Source organism: Ovis aries, chromosome Y (assembly GCF_016772045.2).
Source record: "Ovis aries strain OAR_USU_Benz2616 breed Rambouillet chromosome Y, ARS-UI_Ramb_v3.0, whole genome shotgun sequence".
Taxonomy (NCBI): Eukaryota; Metazoa; Chordata; class Mammalia; order Artiodactyla; family Bovidae; genus Ovis; species Ovis aries.
Window position 1 is genome coordinate 7,040,103 of NC_082741.1, and position 18,344 is coordinate 7,058,446.

Below are 18,344 nucleotides of genomic sequence, written 5' to 3' on the forward strand. Positions count from 1 at the left end.
ATCTGTGAACTTTCACTCTATCTATAGTGGACTTCACATCCACTATATCTATGACCACTGTATTGATAACATCACAACCACCGTCTTTAGGGCATCACATGCACTATATTTGACACCACACCCACATATTTATTGGAGAAGGAAATGGCAGCCCACTCCAGTGACATCATGCCCCTGTATTTGTGACATCACACCTATTCTGCATATGACAACGCAACCACCACACCCACTATATCTGGTATTACATCCACTTTATCTGTGTCATCATTCCCACTGCATCAATGATATCACAGCTACTGTATGTATGACATCATATGCACTATACACAACATCACATCCACTATGACATCACACCATTGTAGTTATGACATCACATGCACTGTATTCATGTCATCAAACCCAATATATATATATGACATCACACCACTGTACATGACATCACACCCACTATACATGTGCCATCGTAGTAGCCCCTGTATCTATGACATCACACCCAATATGTTTATAACATCATATCCACTATATATGACATCATACCCACTGTGTTCATGACAATAAAATGACTATATCTGACATCACACCCATTATATCTGACATCACATCCACTGTGTCTGTGTCAGCACACTCACTGTATAGATGATATCACACCCACTGTATATATTACATCATATGCACTATATCCATTATATCCACTCCATCTGTGACTTCACATCCACTATATCTATGACCACTGTATTGATGACATCACAACCACCGTCTTCAGGGCATCACATGCACTATATTTGACACCACACCCACATATTTATTGGAGAAGGAAATGGCAACCCACTCCAGTATTCTTGCCTGAAAAATCCCATGGACAGAGAGGCCTTTTGGGCTATAGTCCATAGGGTTGTGAAGAGCCCAACATGACTCAGCAACTTCACTTTCACTTTTCACTTCCATGCATTGGAGAAGGAAATGGCAACCCATTCCAGTGTTCTGGCGTGGAGAATCCCAGGGATGGAGGGGGCTGGTGGGCTGCCATCTATGGGATCACACAGAGTCAGACATGACTGAATGACTTAGCAGCACCAGCAGCCATTTATTTATGACATCATACCCATTATAGGTTTCACATCCACTATATCTGTGACATCTCACCCACCATATTGGTGATCGGCTCTCTTTGGCTCAGCTTTCCTTAGTGTAGCTGTCCTAGCACAGCTCTTCTCAGCTAAACTCTCCTTAGCTTAGCTCTCCTTAGCTCAGCTCCCCCAAGCTCAGACCTCCTAGCTCTCCTTAGCATAGCCCTCCTTAGAATACCTATCATTACCTAGGCTCTCCATAGCTTCCCTTAGCTCAGCTCTCCTTAGCGCAACCCTCCTTTGGATAGCTATCATTAGCTCAGCTCTTATTCAGTCAGTCAGATCAGTCACTCAGTCTTGTCTGACTCTTTGCAACCCCATGAACTGCAGCACACTGGGCCTCCCTGTCCATCATCAACTCTCAGAGTTTACTCAAACTCAGGTCCATTGAGTGGGTGATGACATTCAACCATCTCATCCTCTGTCATCCCCTTTTCCTTCAGTCTTTAATCTTTCCCAGCATCAGGGTCTTTTCAAATGAATCAGTTCTTTACATCAGGTGCCAAAGTATTGGAGTTTCAGCTTCAGCATCAGTCATTCCAATGAATATTCAGAAATTACTTCCTTTAGGATAGACTGGTTGCATCTTCTTACAGTCCAAGGGACTCTCAAGAGTCTTCTCCAACACCACAGTTGAAAAGCATCAATTCTTCGGCGTTCAGCTTTCTTCCCAGTCCAACTCTCACATCCACAAATGACTACTGGAAAAACTATAGCCTTGAGTAGACAGACCTTTGTTGGCAAAGTAATGTCTCTGCTTTTGAATATGCTATCTAGGTTGGTCATACCTTTTCTTCCAAGGAGTAAGCGTCTTTTAATTTCATGCCTGCAGTCACCATCCACAGTGATTTTGGAGCCCCCAAAAGTAAAGTCTGCCACTGTTTCCACTGTTTCCCCATCTATTTCCCATGAATTGATGGGATAATCTTCGTTTTCTGAATGTTGAGCTTTAAGCCAACTTTGTCACTCTCCTCTTTCACTTTCATCAAGAGGTTCTTTAGTTCTTCTTCACTTTCTGTCATAAGTGTGGTGGTGTCTGCATGTCTGAGGTTTTTGATATTTTTCCCGTAAATCTTGATTCCAGCTTGTGCTTCATCCAGCCCAGTGTTTCTCATGATGTACTCTGCATATAAATTAAATAAGTAGGGTTACCATATACAGCCTTGACATACTCCTTTCCCCATTTGGAAAGGAGTATTTCCCTATTTCCCAGTCTGTTTTTCCATGTTGAGTTTTAACTGCTGCTGCATATTGATTTCTCATGAGGCATGTCATGTGGTCTGGTATTCCCATCTTCAGAATTGTCCACAGTTTATCATGATCCACACAAAGTCTTTGGCATAATCCATAAAGCAGAAGTAGTTATTCTTCTAGAACTTGCTTGCTTTTTTGATGATCCAAAGGATGTTGGCAATTTGATCTCTGGTTCCTCTTCCTTTTCTAAATCCAGCTTGAACATCTGGAAGTTCATGGCTCACATACTATTTAAGCCTGGCTTGGAGAATTTTGAACGTTACTTTAGTAGTGTGTGAGATGAATGCAATTGTGCAGTAGTTTGAGCATATTTGTCATTGCCTTTCTTTGGGATTGGAATGAATACTGACCTTTTCCAGTTACATGGTCACTGCTGAGTTTTCCAAATTTGTTGGCATATTGACTTCAATACTTTCACAGCATCATATTTTCGAATTGAAAGACCTCAACTGGAATTCCATCACCTCCATTAGCTTCTTTCATAGCGATGCTTCCTAAAGCCCCCTTCTCTTTGCATTCCAGCATGTCTAGCTCTAGGTGAATGATCATACCATTGTGATTATATGGGTCATGATGATATTTTTTGTATAACTCTTCTGTGTATTCTTGCCACCACTTCTGAATATCTCTGCTTCTGTTAGGTCCACACTGTACGTACTTCTGTTAGGTCCTTTATTGTGTCCATCTTTTCATGAAATGTTCTCTTGGTATCTCTAATTTTCTTGAAGAGATCTCTAGTCTTTCCCATTCTATTGTTTTCCTCTATTTCTTTGAGAGCTCTCCTTAGCTCTCTTTAATTGCTTCTCTTTAGCTTAGCTCTCCCTAGTGTAGCTCTCCTTCACTCAGTTCCCCTTAGCTCAGTCCTCTTTAGGATAGCTCTCTTTAGCTCTCCTTAGTGTCTCCTCAGCCGTAGCTCTCCTTCACTCAGCTCCGCTTAGCTCAGTCCTCTTTGGGATAGCTCTCCTTAGTGTCTCCTTAGCCTTAGCTTGGAGAAGGCAATGGCAACCAACTCCAGTACTCTTGCCTGGCAAATCCTGTGGATGGAGGAGCCTGGTAGGCTGCAGTCCATGGGGTCTCTAGGAGTTGGACATGACTGAAAGTCTTCACTTGCACTTTTCACTTTCATGCATTGGAGAAGGAAAGGGCAACTCACTCCAGTGTTCTTGCCTGAAGAATCCCAGGGATGGGGGGCCTGGTGGGCTGCTGTCTCTGGGACTGCACAGAATCGGACACAGCTGAAGTGACTTAGCAGCAGCAGCAGACTTAGCTTAGCTCTCCATAGCTCTCCATAACTTGGCCCTCCTCTCCATAGCTTTCCTTAGCTCACCCTCCATAGGATAGCTATTATTAGCTTGACTTTCTTTACTTAGCTGTCTGTAGCTCTCCTTTAGCTAGCTCAGTTCAGTTACTCAGTTGTTTCTGACTCTTTGCGACCCCATGAATTGCAGCACACCAGTCCTCCCTGTCCATCATCAACTTCCGGAGTTTACTCAAACTCATGTCCATCAAGTCAGTGATTCCATCCAGCCATCTCATCCTCTGTTGTTCCCTTCTCCCTTGCCCTCAATCTCTCCCAGCATCAAGGTCTTTTCCAATGAGTCTTTGCATGAGGTGGCCAGGAGTTTCAGCTTTAGCATCAGGCCTTCCAATGAACGCCCAGGATGATCTCCTTTATGATGAACTGGTTTGACCTCCTTGCAGTCCACGGGACTCTCAAGAGTCTTCTCCAACACTACCATTCAAAAGCATCAATTCTTCAGTGCTCAGCTTTCTTCTCAGTCCAACTCTCACATCCATACATGACCACTGGAAAAACCATAGCCTTGACTAGATAGACTTTTGTTGGCAAAGTAATGTCTCTGCTTTTTAATATGCTATCTAGGTTGGTCATAACTTTCCTTCCAAGGAGTAAACTAAAGTGAAGTCACTCAGTCATGTCCAGCTCTTCTCGACCCCATGGACTTCAGCCTACCAGGCTCCTCCATCCATGGGATTTTCTAGGCAAGAGTACTGGAGTGGGTTGCCATTGCCTTCTCTGTAAGTTAAGCAGAGATGCAGAGAGCTAAGCTGATGAGAGGAGAGCTGAGTTAAGGAAAGCAAATCTAAAGAGAGTTATCCTAAAGAGCACTAAGCTAAGGAGAGCTGAGTGAAGGAGAGCCACACTAGGGAGAGCTAAGCTAAAGAGATGTAATTAAAGAGAGCTAAGGAGAGCTCTCAAAGAAATAGAGGAAAACAACAGAATGGGAAAGACTAGAGATCTCTTCAAGAAAATTAGAGATACCAAGAGAACATTTCATGAAAAGATGGACACAATAAAGGACCTAACAGAAGTACGTACAGTATGGACCTAACAGAAGCAGAGATATTCAGAAGTGGTGGCAAGAATACACAGAAGAGTTAAACAAAAAATATCATCATGACCCATATAATCACAATGGTATGATCATTCACCTAGAGCTAGACATGCTGGAATGTAAAGAGAAGTGGGCTCCAAGGGGTAAGCATCTTTTAATTTCAAGTCTGCAATCACCATCTGCAGTGATAGCTCTCCTTACTTACTTTTCATTAGCTCAGCCCTCCTTAGCTAAGCCCTCCTTAGCTCAGCTCTCTTCAGCTCAGCTCTTCCTTAGGAGAGCTATCATTATCTCGGCTTTCCTTATATTCGCTTTCCTTAACTCAGCTCTCCTCTCATCAGCTTAGCTCTCTGCAGTTCTCCTTAGCTAAGCTTTCCTTAGCTTACCCCTCTTTAGGATAGCTCTCCTTAGTTGCTTCTCCTTAGCATAGCTCTCATTAGGCCAACTGTCCTTAGCATAGCCCTTCTCAGTTCAGCTATCCTCAGCTCAGCTTTCCTTAGCTCAGCCCTCCTTAGGATATCTATCAATAGCTCAGGTCTCCTTAGCTTAGCTTTCCTTAATCAGCTCTGCTCTGATTGGCTTAGGTCTGTTTAGTTTAGCAGTCCATACTTCTCCTTAGCTTAGCTCCCCTTAGCTCAGCCCTCCTCAGCTCATTGCTCTTCGGCTCAGCTATGCAGAGCTTCAGTTCAGTTTAGTTCAATCGTTCAGTCGTGTCTCACTCTTTGCAACCCCATGAATTATATAGCACACCAGCCTCCCTGTCCATCACCAACTCATGAACTTCACTCAGACTCATTTCCATTGAGTCAGTGGTGCCATCCAGCCATCTCATCCTCTGTCGTCCCCTTTTCCTCCTGCCCCCAGTCCCTCCCAGCATCAGAATCTTTTCCAATGAGTCAATTCTTTGCATGAGGTGGCCAGCGTACTAGAGTTTCAGCTTTAGCATCAGTCCTTCCAAAGAACAACCAGGACTTTAGGCAGGTGGATTCCCTACCACGGAGCTACCCAGAAGCCCCTTGTATCTCCAGCTTTTCCCCAATTCCAGTGCCCTACGTTTTCCAGAATTTCTGTATTAAATAATTCACTTTACACTATTTTTCCTGCAGGCTTAATGTGGCATGTGTAAACAAGGTGTCCTGTTTTTATTCTGAGGAAAAACATGGTATGAATGACGGTGAATCGTAGTGTCGAGAGCAGAGCAAGCCTGGCTGCCAACATTGAAAATCCCCTACTCTTGTAATATTTTTCAGTAGACTATGAGAAATCTATGCCAAGACCTCAGCCCCTCAGTACTCCAGTGTCACTAGCGCATGAGTGTGTTTAATAAAGTCACTGAGTAATTGACTATCTCTTATTTAAGTAAGTGCAGACTAAAATAAGAGTAAAATAATTGACTGAAACACTTCCTTTTTTCCCTTTAATGGATAGCTAAGCCCCACAGAGGAGCTGAAATATGAGTACAACTCCCGTATGTTTTTACTCACTCCCTAATCTTTAATGTTTTTTCCCTGTGCTTTCTTTCGGAACACGCACATTTTCCTCCTAATGTTTTAAACTTTCCTGTAGGCAGGTCTAGTTACATACAGTTACGGTTTTTCGCCCTAATTATATCATCCTCTAAGAGCAAAGCCTTTTTCGCATGTAACTCCATTAGCACGGTTTCAAGATATTTAAGCTTACTGAAAAAGTACTTTTTTCTAGCCCCATTGCTTGCGCTTAGGCATGTCTCACTCTTTAGCGATCTCGTGGGCTGTAGCCCACCTGGCTCCTGTGTCCATGGGATTCTCCAGGAGAGAATACTGGAGTGTGTTGCCATTTGCTTCTCCACGGGATCATCCTGGCCCGGAAGTCTAGTGCGTGTCTCCTTTGTCTCTTGCGTTTGCAGGTGGATTCTTCATGGCTGAGCCACCCGGCAGACCTGTGATTTGGAATAGCCAGTAGCCCCATGTGCATGCTGAAGTGAGTTGAGGTTAACGTATTGCTCAGTTCAAACGTATACTTTTCTCTGAACTGACAATTCTGTTCTCTGTTACTGAGCTGGCCATTTGTTTCAGTAATTTCCAGCACTTCATAACAAAGCCATGTAGTTATTCCTGCATAGTGCAAGTCACTAGACACACACACACACACACACACACACACACACACATACACACACGCTCAGGGAGAAACACAACTATTTTTATTAATCATTTGAAACATGATGTGTGGCTAAAGATAAGCTGGTCCTTGACCTTCATATTTTTTCCTTACATTAGCAGTCTGTTTTCAGGGCCAGGTTTTAAATGATCATTTTCTTTTTCTTTGTTATTTTCTCCTGTGTAGCAGTCCAGAGTACCAAGCTGGACTGATGGCCTGTGATCCAAGGGACTCTCCATAGTTTGAATCCCGTTTACCTTTCAGGATAACGACAGATTAGCCTAGGATCTCTTTGGAGGAGTTGTTGTTTTTCAGCCACTAAGCCATGTCTGTGACCCTGCAGGACCCCATGAACGACACAGTACACCAGGGTTCCCTGTCCTTACAGTATCCTTGCATTTGCTCAGACTCGTGTCCCTTGAATCCTGTGATACCATCCAACCGTCTCATCTTCTGTTGTCCTCTTCTCTTGTCCTCCTGCTTTCCCTGCCTCAGGGTCTGCTTGCAGCTGACCCTTTGCATCAGGTGGCCAAAGTATTGGAGCTTCGGCAGCAGTCCTCGCACTGACTATTCAGGGTAGATCTCCTTTAGGATTGACTGGTTTGATCTCCTTGCTGTCCAGGGGACTCTCAAGAGTCTTGTCCAGCACTACAGTTGAAAAACTCCAGCTCTTCAACTTTCAGCCTTCTTTACGGTCCCGACTTTTGCATCCATATGTAACTACTGGAAGAACTAGAGCTTTGATTATACTGACCTTTGTCGTCATAGCTTTTCTTCCAAGGAGCGGTTCAGTTCAGTCCAGTCGCTCAGTCGAGTCCAACTCTCTGCGACCCCATGGACTGCAGCACCCCAGGCCTCCCTGTCCATCACCGACTCCGGAGTGTACGCGAACTCCTGTCCATTGAGTCGGTGATGCCATCCAACCATCTCATCCTCTGTCGTTCCCTTCTCCTCCTGCCCTCAGTCTTCCCCAGCATCAGGGTCTTTGCAAATGAGTCAGCTCTGCCCATCAGGTGGCCAAAATGTTGGGAGTTTCAGCTTCAACATCAGTCTTTCCAGTGCACACCCAGGACTGATCTGTCTCCTTTAGGATGGACTGGTTGGATCTCCTTGCAGTCCTAGGGACTCTCACAACTCTTCTCCAACACCACAGTTCAAAAGCATCAGTCCTCCAGCACCCAGCTTTCTTTACCGTCCTCTCTCTCACATCCGTACGTGACTACTGGAAAAGCCACAGCCTTGCCTAGACGGACCTTTGTCGGCAAAGTAATGCCTCTGCTTTTTAATACGCTGTCCAGGTTGGTTGTAACTTTCCATCCAAGGAGCAAGTGTCTTTTTATTTCATGGTTGCAGTCGCCATGTGCAGTGATTTTTGAGCCCCCCGCAATAAAGTCAGCCACTGTTTCCACTGTTGCCCGTGTATTTGCCATGAAGTGATGGGACCGGATGCCATGATCTTGGTTTTCTGAATGTTTAGCTTGAAGCCAACCTTTTCACTCTCTCCTTTCACTTTCTTAGAGAGGATCTTTCGTCAGTGGTGGTGTCATGAGCATATCTGAGTTTATAGAATTTTCTCCTGGCAGTCTTGATTCCAGCTTGTGCTTCATCCAGCCCAGTGTTTCTCATGATGTAATCTGCACGTGAGTTCAATAAGCAGGGTGACAATGTGCCGCCTAGATGTGCTCCCTTTCCTACTTGGAACCAGTCTGTTGTTCCGTATCCAGCTCTAACTGTTGCTTCCTGACCTGCGTACAGCTTTCTCAAGAGGCAGGTCAGGTGGTCTGGTATTCCCATCTCTTTCAGAATTGTCCACAGTTCAGTGGGATCCCCACAGTCAAAGGCTCTGGCATAGTCAGCAAAGCAGAAATAGATGTTTTTCTGGAACTCTCTTGCTTTTTGCATGATTCAGTGGATGTTGGCAACTTGATTCTGGTTCCTCTGCCTTTTATAAAACCTGCTTGAACTTCTGGAATTTCACGGTTCATGCATTGCTGAAGCCTGGCTTGGAGAATTTTGAGCATTGCTTTGCTAGCGTGTGAGATGAGTACAATAGTGCGGTAGTTTGAGCGTTGTTTGGCATTGCCTTCCTTTGGAACTGGAGTGAAAACTGACTTTTCCAGGCCCGTGGCCACTGCTGTGTTTTCCAAATTTGCTGGTATATTGAGTGCAGCACTTTCACAGCATCATCTTTGAGGATTTGAAGTAGCCCAGCTGGAATTCCATCACCTCTGCTAGCTTTGTTCATAGTGATGCTCCCTAGGGCCCACTTGACTTCACATTCCAGGATGTCTGGCTCCAGGGGAGTGGTCACTCCATGGTGATTATCTGGGTCTGGCAGATCTTTTTTTGTACAATTATTCTGTGTATTTTTTGCCACCTCTTCTTACTGTCTTCTGCTTCTGTTAGGTCCATACAGTTTCTGCCTTTTCTGGAGCCCATCTTCGCATGAAATGTTCCCTTGATATCTCTCCCATTCTGTTGTTTTCCTCTCTTTCACGGCACTGATCACCAAGGAAGGCTTTCTTATCTCTCCTTGCTACTCTTTGGAACTCTGCATACAGATGGGTGTGTCTTTCCTTTACTCCTTTGCTTTTCACGTCTCTTCTTTTCACAGCTATCCTGTGAGGCCTCCATGGGACAGCCATTTTGCTGTTTTGCATTCCTTTCTCATGGGGGATGGTCTTGCTCCCATCTCCTGTACAGTGTGTCTTGCTCCCGTCTCCTGTATAGTTCATCAGGCACTCTGTCTATCAGATCTAGTCCCTTAAATCTATTTCTCACTTCCACTGTATAATCATCAGGTATTGGATGTGATTTATGTCATACCTGAAAGTTCAAGGAGCAGGTGCCTTTTAATTTTGTGGCTGTGGTGGATGTCACTTTGATGTTAGTCCTTGGTTAAAAAAAAAAAAAAGTAGTAATGTACTGGCTTTATACTAACTACCTGTTTCTTTCTCTTTATTTGGATGCCCGCTTTTGTCATTTAAGTCAAGAAGACATGGTCCCGTACTGGCTAATGCGTACGTCAGTGTTTTCAAGTGACAGTAGAATCAGGTGGCCTCTTGACTATGCTTAGATATAATTGTCTTTAAACATTTGACGCTTTACCTTGAAATGCCATTTTAAGAACTTTAGAAAAAGCATCAACGTGTTCCCAAGCAAAAGTTTGTTAACGATCAGCCTACTGATCAGTTGATTATCAGTAGAGTTAATGAGGGAAAGGAGAGCCAAGATTTTGCGAATACTCAGCGTGAGAGGTTGCTAAGTCAGCATTTAGGGTGCAGTCTGAAGTGAGCCGCTTTGATGTCCAAAGATAGAGCATGCAGTCATGAAGACCAAGACTGAACTGATTTTCTCAAATTAGTAGATAAACATTCCCAGCAGCAGGTATCTTCTCGTGGAAATAACGTTTGTGATTTTGGATTAACTGCTTCACTTCTGTCAACTTTTCCTTGCTCTAAAAACAAGAGGCTAAATGCAAAGGTGTAGCTGGAAGAGACTATAGACATTGTTTGAGAGATTAAGAGTTTTCTCCTTTTTGTGGATAAAATTCATATATATGTCACCTTGAGACAGCTCTCAGTTGTTCTAATACTTGAACATTTTGTTCTTTTTTAAATCTTGGTTTGGTCTAAAGTTAGCACTAAAAGTGACCTTACCAACCTAATAACAAGTGTTGGCATTTTAAGAAAAATTGAACAGTAGTTTACGGTTTTGTTTTGCTTTCTTCTTTTTTGCCCCTTCCTAAGAATATGCTCAGGTAACCAAGATGTTGGGAAATGCACGATTGGAAGCAATGTGTTTTGATGGAGTGACACGGATATGTCGTATCCGAGGAAGCTTGAGGAAACAGGTCAGTGTGTAGATATGTTTTCCTTTAGTACAGAAGTTACCTTTAAGACATTTATCTGTGCTTCCAAGTGAGTGAACTTGGTGAATTCTTGAAGACTTCAAAAACGGTGATGTATAAGGCAGTATAAATGCATAAAACTAGCAAATCCTCGATAACTTTCATGATTGGACTTAGATATAGAAAGAGTGATTTGTGACGCCTAGGCTGGACGTATGCCAGAGATGTTTGCTCTTGGGGAAACAGACAGATTTCGTGTATGAAATACATGGCCTAGACTCTTAACAAAAATGTTAAGCCGTGACAGGAAGAAAGAAAAATGAAACAGCTGAAAATTATTTTTAAGACAAAAGGAGTCTTGTTGCTAATTAAATCTAGTGTATGGTCCTGGGTAAGACTTTGCCTTGTGGGAACAGCTAAATGTGGTGTTAGGAACATTTGAAATTGGAACATAATAAAGCACCTTATTTAGTAATTTTGGCACATTGATCGATCATATTGTTTAAATGATGGTTCCTTCAACCATAATTTTTTGGATTGAAAAACAGTTTTGTTCTGTTGAGTCATTCTTTTCCAGTTAGTGATTTCGGGGCCTGAATTGATGTCGATTGGCCCTTGGGATTTTCCAGCAAGAATACTGGAGGATGTTGCCATTCCCTTCTCCATGAGATAGTCCCAACCCGATCTAATTTGTGTCTCCTGCATTGCAGGCAGACTCGACCATTTGAACCACCAGAAAATTCCATTTTAAAACAAGATTTTTTTTTAAGAAAGAGGTTATAAAAATAAAAAAAGATTAATTAAAAACATTAAGACATGTTTTGTTCTAACATGAAAATTTTTTTTTCTAATATTAAAAGAATTAAAAAAAAAGAGAAAAGTATAGAGAGAGTGGTAGTAAGAAGAATGTCTTACTCTACACAGTGTGGAGTGATTCCTTCTTTGACCTCTCCGCACAGTGTGCTTTTGCCAATTTGCCTACTCAGAAAGTCCTCCAGTGTAGGAAGGCTTCTGCACCTGCTCTGTGCAGTATAAAGACTCAAATCTTGCGTTACTCCAGCCTATACTTGCTACCAAATCCACAATTACTCATATAGTCCACAGTCTTAGGCTAAGTGTGGGGATTTTACCCCTCACAGCTGCTGCTGCAGGAGTGAATTCCCATTCTCATCTTTGCTCAACAGCCAGCTCTGCCTTGGGGTAGGACATGCCTCTGCTTGAGGACTGCCCTCCAATATCTGTTCCTCACTCAGGCTTAAGGGGATGAAAGAAGCAACGCATTAGGTGTCAGGTGCTGAACTGGGCTAGGAAGGGTGAGGGGAACAGCAGACAAAGTTGTGTGTGCAGAATGTCTGCTGTGGCCAAGAGCTGTGGGAAGTCGCCACAGTCTGAAGCAGATAACTTGCTTTCCCAGGGGAGTTGGCTGCAAGTTGTGGATCAATCAGCAGAGCTGACCTCCTAAGGATCCCAGGAAAGTTTGGGGTGCAACTTGTGCTGACTTCACAGCTTGGTGGCAGCTCTGGCTACAGGAGTTGGGACTACACACCATTTGTCCTCCACCTCTGGTACCACCCTGGCCCTGGAAATTGTCAGGTGGCCAGTGTACCCTCCTCTAGGATCATAAACTGCAGTTCATATAGTCCTGCCTCTGCCGCTCATGCTTGGTTTGGCTCATCTACCTCTGGGGTCACCGTCCACAGCCAAGGCTTATTTCACCTATAGCACTCTTGAAGGTGGGGTCCTGCACGTGGAGTTAGAGTATCACCGTGGCAATAATCTGTTGTCTCTCTTGAATGCCTAAGGTTTTGCCTGGATTCCAACAACTGTGTCACACTGGCCCCTCAGAATATCCTCACAGCCGACAATCCCAGTCCTTTCCCTGGAGTCTAAAGCCTGCGTGAGCACCCAGCCCAAGAGTACAAGCCGAGAAGTGATACCCAGTAGTTATTTCTGTGGTGAATTTTCTCCATTTTGCCTTCTGAACACCTGTTGCTCCACTACCCTCTGAGGTTCTGAAATTCCCCTTGTTCCCATCCTTACGGGGGTTTCCAAGTGTGCAGAAACTTTTCTTCCTTCAAGACTCCCTCCCACAGGTGCAGATAATGTCCTGAAATTATTTGCCTGTTCTTTTATCTTTACCTTTCACCCTATCTCATTCTGATGAGATCTTGCCTTTCTGGAAGTGTTCAGGTGTTCTGCAGTTTTTTCGTATGCAGTTGTATTTTTGATATATTTGTGTGCAGTGGAGGTATGATCTTCCCAAGAAAATCCAGGTGAGGTATCATGTTACCTAACTTCAAGTTAGGCTTTTTAAGCTATGGTAATCAAGACAATATGGTACTTCACAAAAACAAACATAAAGACCAAAAGGACAGGACAAAAAGCCCAGATAGAAACAGGACAGAAAGCCCAGATAGAAATCTAATTGATTACAAAAGAAACAAGAGTGTATAACAGTGAAAAGGTAGACTCTTCAATAAGCAGTGCTCGAAAAACTGGCCAGCAATACGTGAACCATGAACTTCCAGATGTTCAAACTGGTTTTCGAAAAGGTGGAGGAACCAGAAATCAAATTGCCAACATCCACTGGATCATCAACAAAGCAAGAGAGTTCTAGAAAAACATCTCTTTCTACTTTATTGACTATGCCAAATTCTTTGCCTATGTGGATCACAATAAACTGTGGAAATTTATGAAAAAATGGGAATACCAGACCACCTGACCTGCCTCTTGAGAAATCTGCAGGTCAGGAGGCAACAGTTAGAACTGGACATGGAACAACAGACTAGTTCCAAATAGGAAAAGGAGTAGGTCAAGGCTATATATTGTTACCCTGCTTATTTAACTTCTATGCAGAGTACATCACGAGAAACGCTGGACTGGAAGAAACACAAGCTGGAATCAAGATTGCTGGGAGAAATATCAATAACCTCAGATATGCAGATGACACCACCCCTTATAGCAGAAAGTGAAGAGGAACTAAAAAGCCTCTTGATGAAAGTAAAAGAGGAGAGTGAAAAGTTGGCTTTAAGTTCAACATTCAGAAAACTGAGATCATGGCATCCAGTCCCATCACTTCATGGCAAATACATGGGGAACAGTGGAAACAGTGGCTGACTTTATTTTTGGGGGCTTGAAAATCACTGCACATGGTGACTGCAACCATGAAATAAAAAGACGCTTGCTCCTTGCATGGAAAGCTACAACCAACATAGACATATTAAAAAGCAGAGGCATTACTTTGCCAACAAAGGTCCATCTAGGCAAGGCTATGGTTTTTCCAGTAGTCATGTATGGATGTGAGAGAGAGGACGGTAAAGAAAGCTGAGTGCTGATGCTTTTGAAAGAATTGATGCTTTTGAAAAGAACTGATGCTTTTGAACTGTGGTGTTGGAGAAGAGTCTTAAGAGTCCCTTGGACTGCAAGGAGATCCAAGCAGTCCATCCTAAAGGAGATCAGTCCTGTGTGTTCACTGGAAGGACTGATGTTGAAGCTAAAACTCCAGTACTTTGGCCACCTCATGAGAAGAGTTGACTCATTGGGAAATACCCTGATGCTGGGAAAGATTGAGGGCAGGAGGAGAAGGGGACGACAGAGGGTGAGATGGTTGGATGGCATCACCGATCAATGGACATGGGTTTGGGTGGACAGGGAGGCCTGGCATGCTGCAGTACATGGGGTCACAAAGAGTCGGGCTCAACTGAGCGACTGAAGTGAACTGAGTGCAAAAGGATAAAATTAGAAGGTTCCATTAAATGATATTAAAAAAAACCTTTCAAAATGGATTAAAGACAAATATTTAAAGAACTGAAATGATAAAGTTTCTGAAATATAAGATAGGCAGCAAATCTTGACATAAATCACAGCATTTTGGAGTCTGTCTCTGAAGGCAAAATAAGCACAAAAAAGATTAACTACATGAGATATCAGTTCAGGTCAGTTCATTTCAGTTTCTCAGTCACATCTGACTCTTTGTGACCCCATGGACTGCAGCACACCAGGCTTGCAAGTCTATCACCAACTCCTGGAGCTTGCTCAAACTCAAGTCCATGGAGTAGGTGATGCCATCCAACCATCTCATCCTCTGTGATCCCCTTCTCCCTTCAATTTCCCCCAACATCTGGGTCTTTTCCAGTGAGTCAGTTCTTCACATAAGGTGACCAAAGTATTGAAATTTCAGCTTCAGCATCAGTACTTCCAATGAATATTCAGGACTGATTTCCTTTACGGTTGACTGGTTGGATCACCATGTAGTTCCAGGGACTCTCAAAAGTCTTCTACAACACCATAGTTCAAAAGCATCATATATTTGCTGCTCAACTCTCTCTATGGTCCAAATCCCACACCTTTACATGACTGCTGGAAGAACCATACCTTTGACTAAATGGACCTTTGTTGGCAAGTAATGCCTCTGCTTTCTAACATGCTGTCTAGGTTGGTCTAGATAGCTTTTCTTCCAAGGAGCAAGCATCTTTTAATTTCATGGCTGCAATCACCATGTGCAGTGATCTTGGAGGCCAGTAAAATAAAGTTTCTCACTGTTTCTCTCCATTGTTTCTCCATCTATTTGCCGTGAAGTGCTGGGACCAGATACCTTGATCTTTGTTTTCTGCATGTTGAGTTTTAAAGCAACTTTTGGAGACATAATTAAATTAGACATAGTTAAAATTAAATGACACATAATTAAGCTTAAAAGCATTTTCACAGCAAAGGTACATGAGAAAATGGAAGACAATCTAGTTGAATGAGAAAATATGTGAAAATAATATAACTGGTAGGTTTATTATCTCATCTGGGCTTCCCTGGGGACTCAGACTATAGATGAACTAATATTTACATTTTAAGGCATTAAAAAACTTTCTCTGTCTATTTAGATCTCCTCCTTCTCTCCCTAATGTGCAGTGTGCACCTGCAATGCACATTAATCAAAGTTCCTGAAAGGTGGAAACTGCCTGCTCAATTATAAAGATCTTTTCTTTTCCTTTCTTCTGACATTATCAATTACCAGCTTCTAAAAAGAATGGAATTATTTTCCAACTCTGTAGTGGGTAACTGCAGCTTTCTATTTGTTTTGTGTATTCCTAGCTGGACCATGTATCCTCCTTGGTGAAGCTTATGTAAAATATCAGTATGTTCTTTGATGTATATTCGCTTTTCCACCAAATGGATATGATTATGTTTTTGACTTCTAATAGGTGAAATAGTCCTCAGAGTTTTCTGGGAGTCTGTCTCTCAGGTTATATATCTCAGTATGGCTCAAATAAAATTCTATATTCTCTTCTAAACTTGATTTTTTTCCCCTTTGTTGTTATCCAACATCTTCTTTCTTTTTCCTTTACTTCATTACTATTATTTTTAAAAATTATAGCTGAAGTACAGTGTAATTTCTTACAGGTTCACAATGTAGTGATTCATAATTTTTAAAGCTTATTTTGCACTTATAGTTATTACAAACTATTTGGAGAAACAGTGGAAACAGTGTCAAAGCACCTGACCTGCCTCTTGAGAAACCTATATTCAGGTCAGGAAGCAAAAGTTAGAAATGGACATGGAACAACAGTTTCCAAATAGGAAAAGGACTACATCAAGGCTGTATACTGTCACCATGCTTACTTCCATGCAGACTACATCATGAGAAACGCTGGGCTGGAAGAAGCACAAGCTGGAATCAAGATTGCTGCGAGAAATATCAATAACCTCAGATATGCAGATGAGACCACCCTTATGGCAGAAAGTGAAGAGGAACGAAAAAGCCTCTTGATGAAAGTGAAAGAGGAGAGTGAAAAAGTTGGCTTAAAGCACAACATTCAGAAAACTAAGATCATGGCATCGGGTCCCATCACTTCATGGCAAATAGATGGGGAAACAGTGAAAACAGTGGCTGACTTTTATTTTTCTGGGCTCCAAAATCACTGCAGATGGTGATCGCAGCCATGAAATTAAAAGACGCTTACTCCTTGGAAGAAAAGTTATGACCAACCTAGATAGCATATTGAAAAGCAGAGACATTACTTGGCCAACAAAGGTCCATCTAGTCAAGGCTATGGTTTTTCCAGTGGTCATGTATGGATGTGAGAGTTGGACTGTGAAGAAAGCTGAGCACCAAAGAATTGATGCTTTTGAACTGTGGTATTGGAGAAGACTTGAGAGTCCGTCCCTTGGACTACAAGGAGATCCAACCAGTCCATTCTAAAGGAGATCAGTCCTGAGTATTCATTGGAAGGATTGATGCTAAAGCTGAAACTCCAATCCTTTGGCCACCTGATACAAAGAGCTTACTCATGGGAAAGACCCTGATGGTGGGAAAGATTGAGGGCAGAAGGAGAAGGGGACGACAGAGGATAAGATTGTTGGATGGCATCACCAACTTGATGGACATAGGTTTGAGTAAACTCCAGGAGTTGGTAATGAACAGGAAGGCCTGGCGTGCTGCGGTTCACGGAGTCACAGAGTTGAACAACTGAGTGATTGAACTGAACGGAACTGAATGCCCTCCAAGTGCATCCATTTTCCTGTAAATGGAAAAATTTTGCTTTTGTAGATGAGTACCATTTCTTTATATGCCACATCTTTATTCATTATCTAGCAATAGAAATTAGATTTCTTTAATATCTTAGATATTGTCAATAGTACTTCTGTGAACTTTAGGTGCAGGTGAGCCTCTTGATTGGAGACAGGAATGGCAACCCACTCTAGTACTCTTGCCTGGAAAATCCCATGGAGGGAGGAGCCTGGTAAGTTGCAGTCCATGGGGTCTCAAACAGTCGGACACGACTGAATGACTTCTCTTTCATTTTCACTTTCATGCATTGGAGAAGGAAATGGCAACCCACTCTAGTGTTCCTGCCTGGGGAATCCCTGGGATGGCGGAGCCTGGTGGGCTGCCGTCTGTGGGGTTGCACAGAGTCGGACACAACTGAAGTGACTTAGCAGCAGCAGCAGCAGCAGCAGAGCCTCTTGATAAGGAGAGTTGAAAGAGGACTCTTGAAAGAGAGTTTAAAAACTGGCTTAATGTTTAGTACTCAAAAAACTAAGATGATGGTATGTGGTCTGATCACTTCATGGCAAAGAGAGGGTGGTGAAAGTGGAAGCAGTGACACGTTTTATTTTTCTGGGCTCCAAAATCATTGTGGATGTTGATTGCAGCCATGAAATTAAAAGATGCTTGCTCCTGTGACAAAAATAGACACCTTATTAAGAAACAGACACATCACTTTGCCAACAAATGCCTATATATTCAAAGCTATAGCTTTTCCAGTAATCATATATGGATGTGAGATGCACAAAGAAGTCTCAGCTCTGAAGAACTGGTGCTTTCAAATTGTGATTCTAGAGCAGTCTCTTGAGAATCCTTTGGACTCAAATGAGATCAAGACAGTCAGTCCTAAGTAAGTCAACCCTGAATGTCAATTGGAAGGACTGATGTTGAAGCTGAAGTCCAGCACTGGCCACCTGATGTGAAGAGCTGCCTCACTGGAAAAACCCTGATGCTGGAAAAGAGTGAGAGCAAAGAAAGAAAGTGGTGACCAAGGATGAGACAGTTACATAGCATCCACCGACTCAATGGATATGAAGTTGAACAAACTCTGGGAGTTAATGAAGGACATGAGGCCTGGTGCA

General features: G+C 42.8%; 1 protein-coding gene across 1 annotated transcript in view; it reads left to right on the forward strand.

Moving 5' to 3' along the window:
• LOC132658880 (uncharacterized) overlaps window positions 1-16,009 on the forward strand; it is a 28,209-nt gene extending 12,200 nt beyond the window's left edge. Inside the window, exons 3-4 of the mRNA XM_060408483.1 lie at window positions 10,624-10,727; window positions 12,527-16,009. Of these exons, the coding sequence (XP_060264466.1) occupies window positions 10,624-10,727; window positions 12,527-12,625 (203 nt within the window). The 3' untranslated portion in view covers window positions 12,626-16,009. The remainder of the gene's footprint in view (window positions 1-10,623; window positions 10,728-12,526) is intronic.
• The last annotated feature ends 2,335 nt before the right edge of the window (window positions 16,010-18,344 follow it).